The following is a 16203-nucleotide window of genomic DNA, read 5'->3' on the forward strand; positions in this document are numbered from 1 at the left end:
TGCCTTGTTGAGTTCTTTTGAACTCATTCCTTTATGTACAATTGTTTTTTAGATTATTCTACAGGTTCGGAAGGATTTGATGGCACCTACACCTAGACAAACCCCGATGAGGCATACTACCCTTAGGGTACTGGTTAACATGAAGATCACTATGAAGATCCCGGGGTGATTACGCTTCGTACCAAGATTAATTTGGCATTTGTGTGGGAGCCGTGCTTGGTCTCATATATTTATACTTATGAAGACATTTTGTATAAGACCGAGGGAACGATTGTTTAGATTTTTATATAGTTATTTCCCCTCTTTAAGACTTGGATCTGTAACGCTTAACTATGATTTGATTTACTTTTCGTTGCTAGTGAGGGAGTGATTTCCGCTCACTCTCTTCTTTTGGATTATATACATTGGTATCGTTTATTTCTGTGCTTTGATTATATTGTTTCTTATCCCTATCGTGGTTTCATTGTTTATATGCTTTGATCTTGATTATATTATCGTTCATGATTGTGTTATCGCGTATGTGGGAGACATGGTTGCTCGATACTTAATCTTCGAGATTGTGGATCACATACCCGGGTATGCCAGGTAGGGTACCGGCTAGGTGGATGTGACAGGATGTCACTATAGCTGAGAAGTTCATAAAGGCCCAGTGAAAGTTCGTTTAAGTCTCAGTCCCTCATTCTCAACCTGCTAGAAATGAGTGCAAAATTGTAAGTGAGATGGTGTGTGTATGTGTGTCCTTACCTTAATGGATTCACCTTAGCTGACATTCCCCATTCGGAGCCTAGCCCAAGGAGGTAGTAAACGCCTTGATGGGTGAAAGAATTAGAAGACTAAAATAGAGTTTTGCATATTTCAGAACAAGAGGAGAAAACTACTTTCAAGAAAAGGAAGTTAGTAGGAGCCTTTTAGATTTGTTAAGTGGTGCATCTAACGTGGTAGTGCCTGTGGTGCCCATCACTAGATACACTTCACGTGAATTTCATTAAATTTCAGCAATTCAAAATGCCATGTGCACTTTTAACCAATTTATGTGAAGCAAAACCGGTTTTTTTTTTTAAATAAACCTATCCGTGTTTTGAGTTGCGCGCTGGGATTGAAAAAAATACATGCGGCATGAATCCAATGGGCATCATAGGCACGACATGCATCCAATGGGCATCATGGGCACCCTGTATATCAGATGCATCACACAAGTAAGATCCCAATGCAGTGGGAACTATCTGAACAGTGGGTCCCTTTTCAAGGAGATGTGGTGGACGCATGGCCGTCCATTCTTAGGATTTAAAACTGAATAGTCTGATGAATAATAATAAAAATTAAAATAAAAAACTGATGAGTCCATCGGCATTGTTCGTTTCCTTATTAAGAATACCCTTTTAACTAACTCGTCATCCTTTAACGGCTCTCTGCCTCTCTCCCTCTCGCTACACAGAGAGCTAAAAAGATTGGGTGATCTTCATGGAAACGCCAAAGGTTAGGGAAAATCTCTCATCTCTTCATCTTCGGCCCTGAACCCACAAGATTTAGTTCTTCATTTCCTTACACATCCACCCAGTAACATCTTTAGAGCTGTGATTTAATGGAAGAAACGATATCAATCAATGTCTACTTCCAATTTCTTCCTGGTACTAATCTGTAAGGTAGGTCTCTGTCCTTTCTTGTCTTCTGATTTTGAATTAAGTTTGGTGTCTCTTGGGTTTCTAGATGGTTTTTGTGATTTGGGGTGTCCTCCTTTAGAAAGTAGTTTGTAATCCCCTCAATTTTTTTCCCGTCCTTTCCCTAATCATCGTTTAAAGCACATTACTGAACTCGGTTTGATTTTGGAGATGCTTTTGAAATATTACTCTTCCTTTTTTTTATTGAATTGCTTTAGACAGACCCCATGCAATGTGATTTTTTTTCTTTTTTTCTTTTTGTTTATATAATAATACTAGGTGACAATTGAGATATCGGTAATGCATTTGTTATTTTGTCATTCTAGTGCAAACAATCATCTGTTTATCCTGAAAAACACTGGCTAAATATTATGTTTCCCTTTCCAGATCTCTAGGGTTCAGCTACTTGTCCTCTATAAAGTTGTGATTCTCAAATGATGAAACCTGGATGATTTTCAAATGAATCATGGGTGAGATTCTTGGCACTGGTAGTTCAAATTCCATTTTTGTACTACTAAGATTTGAATTTTAAGAACACCACCTCTTTGTTTTGGAGTCATCAAGTAGGAAGCATATCAATATCCTTGGTGATCTTTGATAGTGGAAACTGGGTCAAGCATGGGGGAGAAAACAAGGGAATTATCAGACGATTATGATGTCAAAGAAGTTTTGGGTACCGGTGGATTTTCAATAGTGAGAAGGGCAGTTCGCAAGTCCAGTGGGGGAAAATTCCAGGTAGCTATCAAAACTCTCAAGAGGTTTGGAAGTCCTGGGGGGACACCATACAGTCCAATGGAGGAGAACAGCAGAGCCTCAGAAACAAATAAAAGATGGAAGTTATCAGTTTCAGATGCTTTGCTGATTAACGAGATTATAGTTATGAGGAAGATCATGGAAGAAGTAAGTCCTCATCCAAATGTGATTGACCTCTATGATCTCTGTGAGGACCTAAATGGAGTCCACCTTGTGCTAGAGTTCTGTTCTGGGGGTGAGCTTTTTGACCGAATAGTAGACCAGGAGAAATACTCTGAAGCAGAAGCTGCAGCTGTGGTTCGGCAAATTGCCAATGGGTTAAGTGCCCTTCATAGTGCCAGCATCATCCACCGTGATTTGAAGCCAGAGAACTGCCTTTTCTTAAACAGTAGTGCAGATTCACCTTTGAAAATAATGGACTTCGGTGTGAGTTCCATAGAGGAATTCACTGAACCAATTGTTGGACTGTTTGGTTCAATTGACTATATCTCACCTGAGGCACTAACTCAGGGAAGGGTAACATCTGCAACTGATATGTGGGCTTTGGGAGTGATCATTTATATACTACTCTCTGGGTATGTTAGTACTTCTTTTTGGAACTGTTCCCTTTGAATCTTCCCCTTTTTTCTTGAATCTCCATCATTTTTCTGTCAATATTCCAGTGACACACCCTTCCTAGCCACATCATATCGGCAAAAACAGAAACTGATATTGGCTGTAAGTCTTCTCTTTTCCTTACACCTGACTCCAGAATTCTCTGTCATGTTCCAACTTTAGCTGCTCTTTTCATGAATCCTTTTTTGAAGTTCATTCATGTGGTCTCTTCATAGGGAGATGTAAGCTTTGAAGACCTTACATGGACAAGCATTTCTCCTTCAGCAAAGAAATTAATATCCAGCCTTCTAACTGTTGATGCCCAAAGGAGACCAACTGCTGAAGAGGTATGACATACTTACATACTACAAATTTCAAGACATTAGGATTGTTTTAAAAAAAATCCAGAAGACATATTGCAACTGAAAAGATGCAAAACACCAATTGAGTCACTCTGTTTTGAGCTTACTTTATTGACTCCATATACAAAGTGTGTAATTTATTTGTTCACTCAATCTGTAAACAGCTTCTCGTGCATCCTTGGGTCATGGGGCAGTCAGCAAATCAGGAGCTCATGGATGCTGAAATCATTTCTCGGCTACATACTTTCAATGCCCGTCGTAAATTCCGAGTAGCTGGGATAGCTAGCTTGATGAGTAGCACGGTTATGTTGCGAACAAAGAGGTTAAGGAATCTATTAGGGTCTCATAATCTTACAATAGAGGAACTTGACAAGTTGAGGACACATTTTAAAAAAATGTGAGTTTCCGGATTCATTCTAGACCTATCTTTATTGACAAGCTCCTCTATACCCTGTGGAACTTGTTTGGGTAGATAACCCTGATTGGAGAATGACTCTTTTTTGTTTGTTTTTAATTTCTGTTGTTATTACTATGTCTAGACAACCATCTTTTTTTTTTTGGGTAAATATCACTTACCTCCCCTCTTAGCTGGACAAATAGCACTTACACCCCCTCTTAGTTGGATAATATCACTTACCTCCCTTCTTACCTAGCAAATATATCAAACACCTCCCCTCTGTTAACTTTCTCGGTTAAATTTAACTTTTACTGTTAAGTATTTTTCTAAAACCCCAAACTACCCTTGCCTAAAAATATATTTTTTTTTAAACCTAAACTATCGTAATCATCCTAACTGTTAAAATACTAAATTACCCTCAATTAAAATAATTATTAAAAAACCAAAACAACATAATTAAACCTAAATTACCTTTAATTATTAAAAGCCCAACATACCTTCTTTTTTTTTTTTTTTTTTTTTAATTTTTATATAATTTATCGAACAATTAAAAAAACCCAAAATAGTAGTACGTGTTTAATTTTATCAACATACCCTTTTTTTTTAATTGCATCTTTAATTTTACTTGTACGTGTTTTTTTAATTGTTTCATCAAATTAAAAAAAAAAATAGTATGTTCGGCTTTTAATAATTAAAGATAAATTGGTTTTTAACTATAGTGTTTTGGTTTATAATAATTATTTTAATTGAGGGTAATTTAGTATTTTAACTGTTAGGATGATTACGGTAATTTGGGTTTAAAATAAAAAATATTTTAACCAAGGGTAGTTTGGGGTTTTAGAAAAATATTTAAGGGTAAAAATTAAATTTAACCAAGAAAGTTAAGGGAGGAGAGGTGTTTGATATATTTGCTAGGTAAGAGGGGAGGTAAGTGATATTATCCAATTAAGAGGGGGTGTAAGTGCTATTTGTTCAACTAAGAGGGGAGGTAAGTGATATTTACCCTTCTTTTTTTTTTTTGGGTAAACTGTCCAGACAACCATCACAAGATCTATTAGCTTGCCATGTCAAAATTCAGTCCCAAGATATTCTCATTATTGTGATGTTCAGACCGAAGCTCAATAATTTGGCTGCCTATATGATGTGAAATTTATATTGAGAACAAAAGACAAATGCATTATCTGGACAAAATATCAAGAATTTCACATTAACTTGTCTGGGTATGTGAAATCTATAACACTAGGATATTTAGTTTTCATCCATTAGAATTATTAGTGTTGTTTTTACTATTATTATCATTATCATTGTCACAATTATTGGCTTGTCATCCATGCAATTGGGAAGGTGATGATACCAAAAATCAAGTCATCCATCTTTACACCTTTTCTTAATATAAAATGGATATTCATGCTCAAAGTTGGGAAAGTTCCCTACTTATGCATTCAGTACTGGTACACAGTCGGGATGCTGCCAACACAAATGGGGGTATTTGATTGAAATAGACTAAATTTCCATGTGGCTATATTAGACCATCTGTTGGAGAATTAATGTCTTGTGATATTTAGAAAATAACAGACCTTTGTGACAAGAATAATAAACCTTTTGAATGGAGATCTGATCTGTTCACATGCTAAAACTGTCCATATAATTTTTTCAAAGAAAACTTGAAGGGTCATCGCTGGACCACAAATGTTGCAGTATTTGATTCTAAAAGTGATTAGTTTTCCAAAATGCAGGCATAAAGATCGCGACTTTGCCACATTAGCTGAATTCGAAGAGGTCCTAAAAGCAATGAATATGTATTCACTGTGCCCTCTTGCCTGTCGCATATTCGATCTCTTTGACAATAACCATGATGGGACTGTCGACATGAGAGAGATACTATGTGGGTTCTCGAGCCTCAGAAATTCACAAGGAGATGATGCTCTTCAGCTCTGTTTCCAGGTTCTGTTAAATCTCTGTTTCATCATAATATATATTTTCATAATAGCATTTAGTGGGAGGTTTATAGTTGTATTAGATGATATTGTTTTCAAATAAATCTCCATATCCGCAAATTGGTGGAACATATAAGTTAGTGAATAGGATGAAGAGGAAAAACCAGAATGGCAAGAGGTAGAAGAAGAAGAAGAAGAAGATTAGAGAAGAGGCTAGGAGGCTTACTCATTGTGTAAGCCTCCTATAGCCAATACCTTTATTTATAGGAAAGTCTAGTGATTACATCCAGCGTATGAAATCAAATAAAAAAAGAATCAACAAAAAGGAAAACTTGGATCCTCGAACCAGGGTAGTACCAACTCGAGATCCTCCTTGCCCTATTGTTCTACTAATCGAACACTTCCCCTCAAGCTAGAGCATAGAGATTAAACATGCCAAGCTCGTTACAAATATAGTGAACTCTGGCAGCTCCTAAGGACTTTGTGAGTAAATCCGCCAACTATTCTCCAATACGAACATGTTTGGGAGAAATCAATCCTTCTTGTAGCTTTCATGAACATGTTTTGTACATTCATGAAACACCAAATTAATAGCAATGTGAATAGCAGTTTGATTATCACACGATACTGTCATAGAGGAATCATTACCAAAGCCTCGCTCTTCAACATGTGTTTGGTCCATATCAACTCACATGTGACCGTTGCTATAGCTCTATACTCAAACTCTGCGCTTAACCTAGCCATAACAATCTGTTTCTTATTCTTCCAAGATACAAGATTACTACCAATAGAGTGCAACAGCTTATGGTTGGCCTCCAATCGACCGGTGATCCTGCCAATCTACATAAAAAAACCCTTCAACTCTTCTATGACTATTGTCTCTGCATAGTAGTCCAGGATTAGGAGCCTTCTTAAGGTACCTCAATACTCGGCGAACCGCATCCTAATAAGATGTCCTAGGGGCAGACAAAAATTGACTCACAACCCTGACTGGGAACACAATATCAAGTCGAGTCACAATAAGATAATTCAGCTTTGTAACTACCCTTTGATATCTTTCTGTATCATCGAGAACATCTCCATCTTCTGGCATAAGCTTCATATTAGGATCCATAGGAGTATCTAGAGGCTTAGGCCAAGCAACCCAGTCTTTGTCAACAAATCAAGTACATATTTTTGTTGTGACAAGAAAATCCCTTTATGGAATTGAGCAACTTCTATACCCAAAAAATATTTCAATCTTCCCAAGTCCTTGGTCTGAAATTGTTGATATAAATATAACTTCAATTTATCAATCCTTATAGAATCATATCCAGTGATAATAATGTCATCAACATAATGATGAAAAATAACTTCCTGTGCTAGAATGATAGTAAAATACTAAAGGGTCACTATCACAATGAGTAACTCCAAAATTTGATACCATGGAAGTGAACCAATCAAACCATGCCCAAGACTATTGCTTCAACCCATACAAAGACTTCTTAAAACAACACACCATACCACTCTCCCGCTGAGCAACAACCTCTGGAGGTTGCTCCATATAAACTTCATCATGGAGATCACCATTGAGGAAAGCATTTTTAACATCAAGCTGAGATAGAGGCCAATAACGCATGGCAATTGAAGAGATCAAAATCCGACTAGATGTCATCTTAGCATTAGGATAAAACATCTCAAAGTAATCCACACCATACACCTCAACATATCCTTTCGTAATGAGTCTAGCTTTCAAACGGGCAAGACTCCCATTGGGGTTAACTTTTACAACAAGTACCCACTGGCACCAATGGCTTTCTTTGCAGGAGGCAAATACACCAAATACTAAGTATGATTATCATTTAAGGTGGATGATTCTTCCTTTATAGAGATATCCATCTTATACTGAACAAGGCTCCTCCAACAAACTTAGAGAGAGGATAATTTTCAGGGGTAGATAAACAACTGTGGAATGTGGAGGATACGTTAGCATAAGAAACAAAATTAGCAACCGGATATTGAACACAACTTTGATTGCCTTTACGAAGGGCAAACTAGATCATCAAGGGCAGATAAAGGAGGGGGAGGACTTGCCACCGAATTTGGAGAAGAAGATGATGCTAGTGGAGGTATGGGAGTAGGAGGGGCAGCATCTGGTTGGCAACATCACTGGTACACTATTGAGCCATCCATTTGATCCGCTGGAATTTCTGGACCAACAATGTCCGGTGCCACAATAGTCTAAACAATGTTGATTGGGACATCATTATCAAGGGTGGAAGTAGAAACGTCTGTAGAATAAGGAGTTGACTCAAAGAATGAAACATCAATAGAGACAAAATACTTCTTTAAGTCAAATGAATAACACCTATACCCTTTTTGAGTGCTAGAGTAACCAACAAACATAGACTTTAGAGCTAGAGCTCTAAGATCTAATTTAGATAACCTAGGACGGAGATCACGAACAAAGCAAACACTCCCAAAAACTCATGGCGGGTAAGGTAAATCGGGGAACAAAAGGAAACAAAGTAGAATATGGAATTCCCCCTTTTAAAACAGAAGATGGCATACAGTTATTAAGAAAACTAGCAACCAATATTGCATCACCCCAAAAAGATTTAGGTACATTCATCTCAAACAATATAAAACATGTCACTTCAATAAGATGACGATTCTTTCTCTCTACAACACCATGTTGTTGTGAGGTGTAGGCAAAAGAGGACTGATGAAGGTTGCCATTAAAATTCATAAAGGAGGTAAAAGAGTGTACAACTACAACAACAACAAAACAAGTCTTGTCCCAACTAATGGGTTGGCTACAAAGATTCTTGCCTTTCAATCAGTTCTGTTTGAGACCACGCTAGATACAAGGCCTAAGCTATGCATATCCTTTCTCACCACTTCTCTTAAGGTTATCTTAGGTCTGCCCCTAGCTCTTTTAGTTCCTTCAATCTGGATTATATCACTTCTCTGTACAGGAGCATTTATAGGTCTCCGTTGAACATGGTCGTGCCACCTCAAACGACTTTCCCGAAGCTTTTGACTTATGGGAGAAACTCCCAGACCAACTCTAATATGATCATTCCTTATCTTATCCTTCCTAGTTTTGCCACTCATCCATCTTAGCATCCTCATTTCTATTACACTAAGTTTAGCTATATGATTTTTTTAATAGCCCAACACTCTGCACCGTACATCATAGCTAGTCGAATGACAGTCCTATAGAATTTTCCAATAAGCTTCAATGGAATACGCTGATCACACAAGACCCTGGACGCACCTCTCCACTTCATCCACCCTATTTTAATTCTTTAGGAAACATCATCCTCAATATCACGTCTTTTATTTATGATTGAACCTAGGTACCTAAAAGAATCACTTTGAGGAATCTCCTCATTGTCAAGTTTCAGCACCTCATCGTCTACCTGATCATGACTAAAGTTACAAACGAGATATTCTGTTTTCGTTCTACTTATTTAAAGCCTCTTGATTCCAAAGTTGTTCTCCATGATTCTAATTTGGTATTAATCCCCACTTGAGTCTCATCTATCAACACAATATCATTAGCAAAAAGCATACACCAAGGGACCTCGTCTTGAATGTCTTTGGTTAATTCATCTATTACAAGTGCAAATAAATATAGGCTTAAAGTTGATCCTTGATGTAGTCCAACTGTAATTGAGAATTCATTACTTTGTCCCCCCACTATTCTTACACTTGTCACTGTACTATCATACATATCCTTAACTATGTCTACATATTTACTTGCAGCACGTCTTTTCTCCAATATAAACTTAATCATAATGCCAAATTGTATATGAACTTCCGTTGTAAGATAACAAAATATACGAAATAATTTAAAACAGTTCTTTATTAAATAAAGCTAGGTAACTTTGGAAAAGTCATCCATGAAGGTAACAAAATATCTAAAACCAAGGTATAAACTGTTAGACACGAACCCCATACATCAGAATGAACTAAAGAAAAGGGTGGGAAGACTGGTGAATAACCCAGGGTGGATGGTTCACATGGTGAAGCTTTCCAAACTAACACGACTCACACTAAAACTTAAAAATATGCTAAAAATTACTATCTAGTAATTTTAAACTTTGAAAAGAGGGATGACCCAGCCCGCAATAAATCTGATGTTGTAAAGAGATGCTCAAACAAGTAATAGATGTGTCAAACAGACATAGCCCTCCAGACTCATGACCTTTTACCAATTGTCTTCTTCATTGTAAGATCTTGTGAGAGACAAAAGCCAGGAAAAAATGTGACAACAATTATATTCAATGGTAAGTTTATAAAAAGACAATAAATTAAATGGAAATTCTGGTAAATAAAGGACAGAGGATAAGGTTAGGGGATGGGGGTAAGATGAATAGTTCAATGCATTTAATTATGGTGTGGGAACCATTCGCAACGGTGGCCATAGAAGTGGATGAATAGAAAGAAGAAAAGATACTTGGAGTGCTAGTCATATGATCAGTGGCACCAAAATCAATGGTCCAAGGCTTAGAAGTGGATGAGAGGCAAGTTGTGGCATTACTTGTTTGTACAAATGTAGCTGTAGATGGTTGAGATTGGCTGCCTAAAACTATGTAAAGTGAATATAGTCTTTTGCAGACATTTTCTTGGTTCTATCTTCAAATTATGGGGGTGTCTTGGAAACTTGAGGGGTTTGATGTGCAATTTACAACAAAAATCTTTGAATGTGACCTGGCTGACCATAATAGTGACAAGTCCTAACTAGTGTATCTGTAGACTCCTGAGAGGTGGTAAGAGCTTTTTTTTTCCTCCTCCAGTAGTAGCTCGCGACCACAAGTATTCCTAGAATTGGATCCACGATTGTTAGTGATTGTGGCAAGTGCAGATGTGTCACTAGATGTAGTATTATGGGACTTCTCTTTAAAGACTTGGAGAACCTTAGAGAATGTGTCAAATAAGGTGGGCACTTTGTCACCACCGAGGACTTGAGATCTTACTGAACTAAAATCTTTTCCAAGTCGCCCTCAAAGACTCATCACAGCAAGTTCATCATGTTTCAACATTTGAATTGATGGAAAGGATAAATTCATCTCTTCATACATCCTCTTCAAATCTGCAAATTGTTAGGTCAAAGGCCGACCCTTCCTATCAACTTGGTAGGACTCCCAGGATAGCTCGTATATACGGGAAAGGTTGTTCTATGTAGAGTACAAAACATTCAGATATTCCTATAGTTCCTTGACAATATCAATAGGGGTAACAAGGTCTACAATATGTTTCTCCATAGAATTTAACATGTGTCCTAAGAGACAGCATCCATCATCTCCCAATTAGGGTTTTTAGTATCAGGTTTTTTCATCAAGTGGTCTTGTTGGTCTTTCCCAAGAATCACTGCTCTAATAATTTTCGTCCATTGATTTAAGTTATTAACTCCTTCAAGTTTATGTTCGGTAAGCTGATATGAGGAAGAGGAACACTCAGTCATGGTATTTCTTTTTTCAATCTTAGTTTTAGCCATCACAAAATTTTCAGAAAATCATCCGCTCAAAAATAGGTCAATACAACCCCAATAAAATCTGCTATTGCAAGTTGGAACTAGAAATTAGGCCGATCTTCTGATTCTGACACAAAATGGTAACAGATAGAAAAGAAACAGAGTATGTGATCTCGACAAATTCCTGAACAGAAGTTACAAAATGAATAGAAGATTTACTTAGAATACCTTAACAAAATGGTTGTTAAGCTCCAGGCACTTCCTGTGCTCTTCTTGGTCATTCAAAACTTTTTTTAGCAATCGAACTGACATGATTGTTGTTTCAATAAATTCTACTCATAGATTGAGATTAACTGCTTTTAGCTTCTGAAGGAGATTAAACCATTAAGATTATGCTTTTTGATCCTCCAAGCCAGATGCATAAGGAAGAGGTCAGGTAGCTCATCCAAATGGGAAAAAAAGGAAGAGGTCAGGTACATGGCTGCAGCACCATACAATTCAATTTTGCATGATAGTGTGAGAGACACTCAGCATCAACAGAAGAGTAAGAGCAAAAACCAAGAACCTCAGCCAGCACCAACAAACAAAAAGCACAGCAACCAAAGTCGAGAATCAAGATACTCAACAGCAAAGTGAGCAGGATAGCACACCATTACATGAGAATCAAAAAAAGAAGCAGCTACGAAGGAGAACCAAGAAAAACATACAATTTCCTGGGTTAAATCTTTATGGGAGCCCTAGTTCATCTTCTTCATTGAACTAGGGTCCCGCTTTTCAAACTAGAAACCTAAACGACTGTCAAACTGGCAATAGATTATGTCTCTGATTCCATGTAAACAATCCCAAGATCTGTAACAAGTAGTAGGTAGAGAGAAGAAGAAACCGAGATTGAGGAATAAGAGAGCATAATTGGAGAACAGGTTTGGGTGATAGAATATGAGTATTCTACCATACCAGCACATATTTATAATAAATTGAATTATGATTACAAAAGGAAATTTGAATATATCTCTTAACACTTACCTAATAAAACCTAAACCTCAGTAGGAAACTCACTTAGACTAGAATACTAATGAGCATAGACCCAACAAAGGAAGCCACTAATTCCAAAGACAGACTAATGAGGATCATGATAAGGGGACTCACTCATCGTGTTACATAATATTATCTCATTACTTGTTACACTCTTCTCCAAGAAATCCCTTCGAAACAAGAAGAAATAGGGCACTAACCTTTTAAAAGTTAAATTTAGAACTTATCATAAAGAATCCAACAAATCTTCAACCAAAATAGAGATCGAGCTTCTCTATGTCTTCGATTCCAGCAAATTCATCCAAAATATAAAGGATCCAGCCTCTCTACTTCATCAATTCCGGCAAACCCCAATGATGCAACATCAGGTGCTGTCTCCCCCTCAAACAAAACCTTAAATCTTCCACAAAAACAGCAGCAATAGGTCTCCAAAAATTATAGGTGTGTTTGTGAACCTTATTAGCTTTGGAACGAAGGTAATCTAGAGCACTTGCTACTCTGATACCATGTAAGTTAGATAATAGGATGAGGAGAAAAACCAGAATGGCAGGAGGTAGAAGAAGATTAAAGAAGAGACTAGGAGGCCAATACCTTTACTTATGGGAAGGACCAACGATTCTATCTAGCATAGGAACTCAAATAAAAAAGGAAACTTGGATCCTTGAATCAGAGTAGTACCAACTCAAGATCCTCCTTACCCTATTCTTCCACTAATACCTTTCGAGCTGAACATAAGGATCCATTGCAAGCTGGAATTCAGCCTGAAACAGCTGATCCTGCCTTCTCTTTCTATCTTTCTTCCCATTTTTTTTTTATTTTACTTTCCAATTTTTTATAAGAGGTCCATTCACGATGCATGTGTGTGAGATCCTGTAATTCCACCTGTGCAAAACACCCCGCACAGACACACTTACACATGCCTACATGCTACAGATACACGTGGCCCCTGTATGAAACAACACAATTTGAGTTTACTATGCCATCGTGCTTGAAGCATTGCTCACAGTTTAATGTGTGACCAAACTACAGCAGCCCAGCTTTATCCCAACTAAATGGGTTGGCTAAATGCGAACCGTCTATGGAGCAAAATTGTTAGGTTAAATCTGAGAGTTAACTATTCAATTTTGATTAAAAAATGAGTCTATAACAATTGACAAAGGATTCTTCATCCAAGGTTGTGTAGGCATTTATATTCATGTTTGATATTTGTTCCCCCTCCAAAAAAGAAAGTTTGATTTGTTTTCCTTTACATAAACTGTTCATTATATAAGGGTTTCTAGTTACTACACAAATCCCACTTGTCCAGGGTATTTTATTTTTTTATTATAATTGCACTGGGATTTAGCGTCACTAATCTGCTGCAGTATATATAACCCTCAAATGTGATGTCTTGCCCGCTTAAGGTATCATGAAGTGCAAATTTATTTATTTATTTTTCTACCAATGCAGTCTGAATTGTGATAATGTCTAAAGTTGAGTCTGGATACCAAAATTTTCATTGAAATGCACAGAAGATTTGTAAGGTTCCCAACTTCGTTGATAATATCCAGTAAAAAGGAAAGACAAATGGAAAGAAAACCGCTTACCATCAACTTGGACAAAACTTCTCACAAACAAGATTTGCCATGGCCGGTTCCGTTTCCTTTGAACCCATTATAACAGAATTCTGACTTTGCAGATGAATTTTAAGATAATTGGGACTGAATTGTGATTTTTGTGGCTTTTAGATGTATGACACAGATAGGTCTGGATGCATCACTAAGGAAGAAGTGGCATCTATGCTCAGAGTACCATCTCCCCTCTTCACTTTATTTGAATCCAACACTTTTTGTCTTCCATTGCTCTTGATAGGACACATTGAACCGTGCAGGCATTACCTGAGGAGTGCCTTCCGGCAGATATCACAGAACCTGGAACACTGGATGAGATATTTGAAAGAATGGATGCCAATACAGATGGAAAGGTCACATTCGAAGAGTTCAAAGCTGCCATGAAGAGAGATAGCTCCCTCCAAGATGTAGTCCTCCACTCCCTGCGACCTAATTAAGTTTTGCTACTGTGAGCTAATGATATATTCTTTTCCAGCCGGTTAGGAAGCATTCACATTTGTCTTCAAAAGCATATGACCTAATTGCTTCAAATCGTGTAGGAATCACTTCAGATTTTTCAAGCAAATTCATGTTATAGATAATTGGATTAGCTTTTTGATCAAAGAAGAAAAAGACAAAAGAAGAAGAAGCTTGTATCTAGGTATTTGTTTAAATGTGTGTATCTTGTATCCAGGCATTAGTTACTGAACAATTTGATTCTGTAATATCATTGGAACAGACTATAATCCAGTTAATTTAGTTAGCTGACTCACCAGCTCAACTAGAAATCGAATTTCATATAAACGTCATTGATATAAAAATTCATGTTTGGGCAGCAACTGTCCTTGGCTTGGCTCCTCTTTTCCTCCAAGAAGCATTGGGCATGAACTGTTCTTTGTCAGTCATTTTCTTGTCCTTGATGGAAGACTTGTGCAATATATCGTGAAAGAATCAAAAGCAGGTTCAATTCAATATACTTCGCATCTTAGTAATGCATCTCCAACTCCAGCTATGGGTTGGACATCGATAAGGTTTGTACATTGAATCCCACCTTCTTTTCTACTTTTGTGGCGAGTATTTTAAGGTTGACCGACAGAAAACTGCTACCTGCAGCAGTCAAAGACCCGAAATGACCAGGCACAGCAACCTTGATATTAAATCATATCTCTGATGTAGAGTTATCTTTCTGTCTGCAAAGTAAGAAGGGAATGAGAGTTAGATTATAGTACAAGAGAGAAGTTTCTTTGAATGAGAGAAGGCTTATTGAATGTTACATTTAGGTATGAATAAACCATGGGATATAAGCTAGACAGCGTTGTATCCCTACCTTTATCCCTAGGAGTTCTAATGTAATTGTAAATCTCTTAGCCAGGAAGGCCCTTTCGATTTCGGGCCTGAAAGATTGGCAGTCTTCCACTGAGTGGTTGGTTGAGCTATGTTCCCCAACCCCATTACCCACTTTGAATAAGATTGTTGTTTACAAAAAAAAAAAAAAAAAAAAAAAAAACAAGACAGCTTTGTATTTTAGCTTAATTATTACTTTATTTCCAATACTTTTTGAAATTATGAATCCAATCTTAAACTTTGTCTGAAATTACTGTCACCAACTACTGTTAAGTTCTGTCAGTTAATTGATGACATGAAATATTTATATTTTTTAAAAACCCTAAAAATGACCCCAAGATTTGTTATTACTTATTTACACTTTATGTCAATCTCATTAGGATCAACTCTTTCAAATCCAAAGATTAGAATATACAGACAAATTTGGTATTCCATATGATTTTTCTAAATGAATCTTTTATCTTTTTGATTACTAACACATGCAAAATTGACATTACACCACATAACCTTTGGAGCCTCTTTTATTTTATTTAAAAAATTTTTGGTAGAAAATTCATTTATTCATGCTACACAGCTGAGGCTGGGTCCTTAAAACCAGCTTGAAATGCGCTAATGTCCAAATTGAGTATCCATTCTAAGGTAAAGAACAAGATTAGAGATTACAATTCTCACTGATGCCTGAAAATTTGCTCTATCAAATCTATTCATTTCTCGCAACAAGTGGTAGTTTTGGTGCAGAAATATACCTTTCCAATTTTAGAAACCTAATAAAAAATAGAAAATCATGAAATAAACTTATTAATAAGAAAATTCCATGTGATGTGTCCAGAATTTGTTAAGCCTCCGGATCTGTGAAGATGACCTGCAAAATAAAGTTAGACGTGGCCCAAACGCTGGGGTTGAGAGGTCACCTCCGAAGCTTAAGTCAATAACTGGACTGATCACAAAGGCTCTGGCTAATTGCAGAGCATAAGAATAATAATGAATACGTAATTGGGAAATGATTCAGATACCTGATAAGTTGTACGTACTTGGTTTATATAGATTTTACCTCTAATCATCGACCGTTGAACAAA

At 36.9% G+C, this 16203-nt stretch overlaps 1 protein-coding gene across 4 annotated transcripts; it reads left to right on the forward strand.

Annotated features, from left to right (window-relative positions):
* Positions 1-1382: 1382 nt before the first annotated feature.
* Positions 1383-14632, forward strand: LOC149022344 (calcium and calcium/calmodulin-dependent serine/threonine-protein kinase-like). Of its 4 annotated transcripts, none has more exons than XM_089150471.1 (9): positions 1383-1643; positions 2046-2128; positions 2223-2986; positions 3074-3128; positions 3242-3352; positions 3532-3764; positions 5501-5708; positions 13922-13981; positions 14065-14632. In XM_089150471.1, exons 3-9 carry the CDS (start codon positions 2277-2279, stop codon positions 14239-14241), a joined length of 1554 nt encoding a protein of 517 aa, XP_089006597.1. In that variant the 5' UTR covers positions 1383-1643; positions 2046-2128; positions 2223-2276; the 3' UTR covers positions 14242-14632. The 4 variants fall into 4 exon arrangements, with proteins under 4 accessions (XP_089006597.1, XP_089006598.1, XP_089006595.1 ...); XM_089150472.1 differs by having other exon boundaries at positions 2226-2986; XM_089150469.1 differs by having other exon boundaries at positions 2046-2986.
* The last annotated feature ends 1571 nt before the right edge of the window (positions 14633-16203 follow it).

Source organism: Hakea prostrata, chromosome 3, assembly GCF_041222555.1.
Source record: "Hakea prostrata isolate BN-2017 chromosome 3, UWA_Hpros_2, whole genome shotgun sequence".
Taxonomy (NCBI): domain Eukaryota; kingdom Viridiplantae; phylum Streptophyta; class Magnoliopsida; order Proteales; family Proteaceae; genus Hakea; species Hakea prostrata.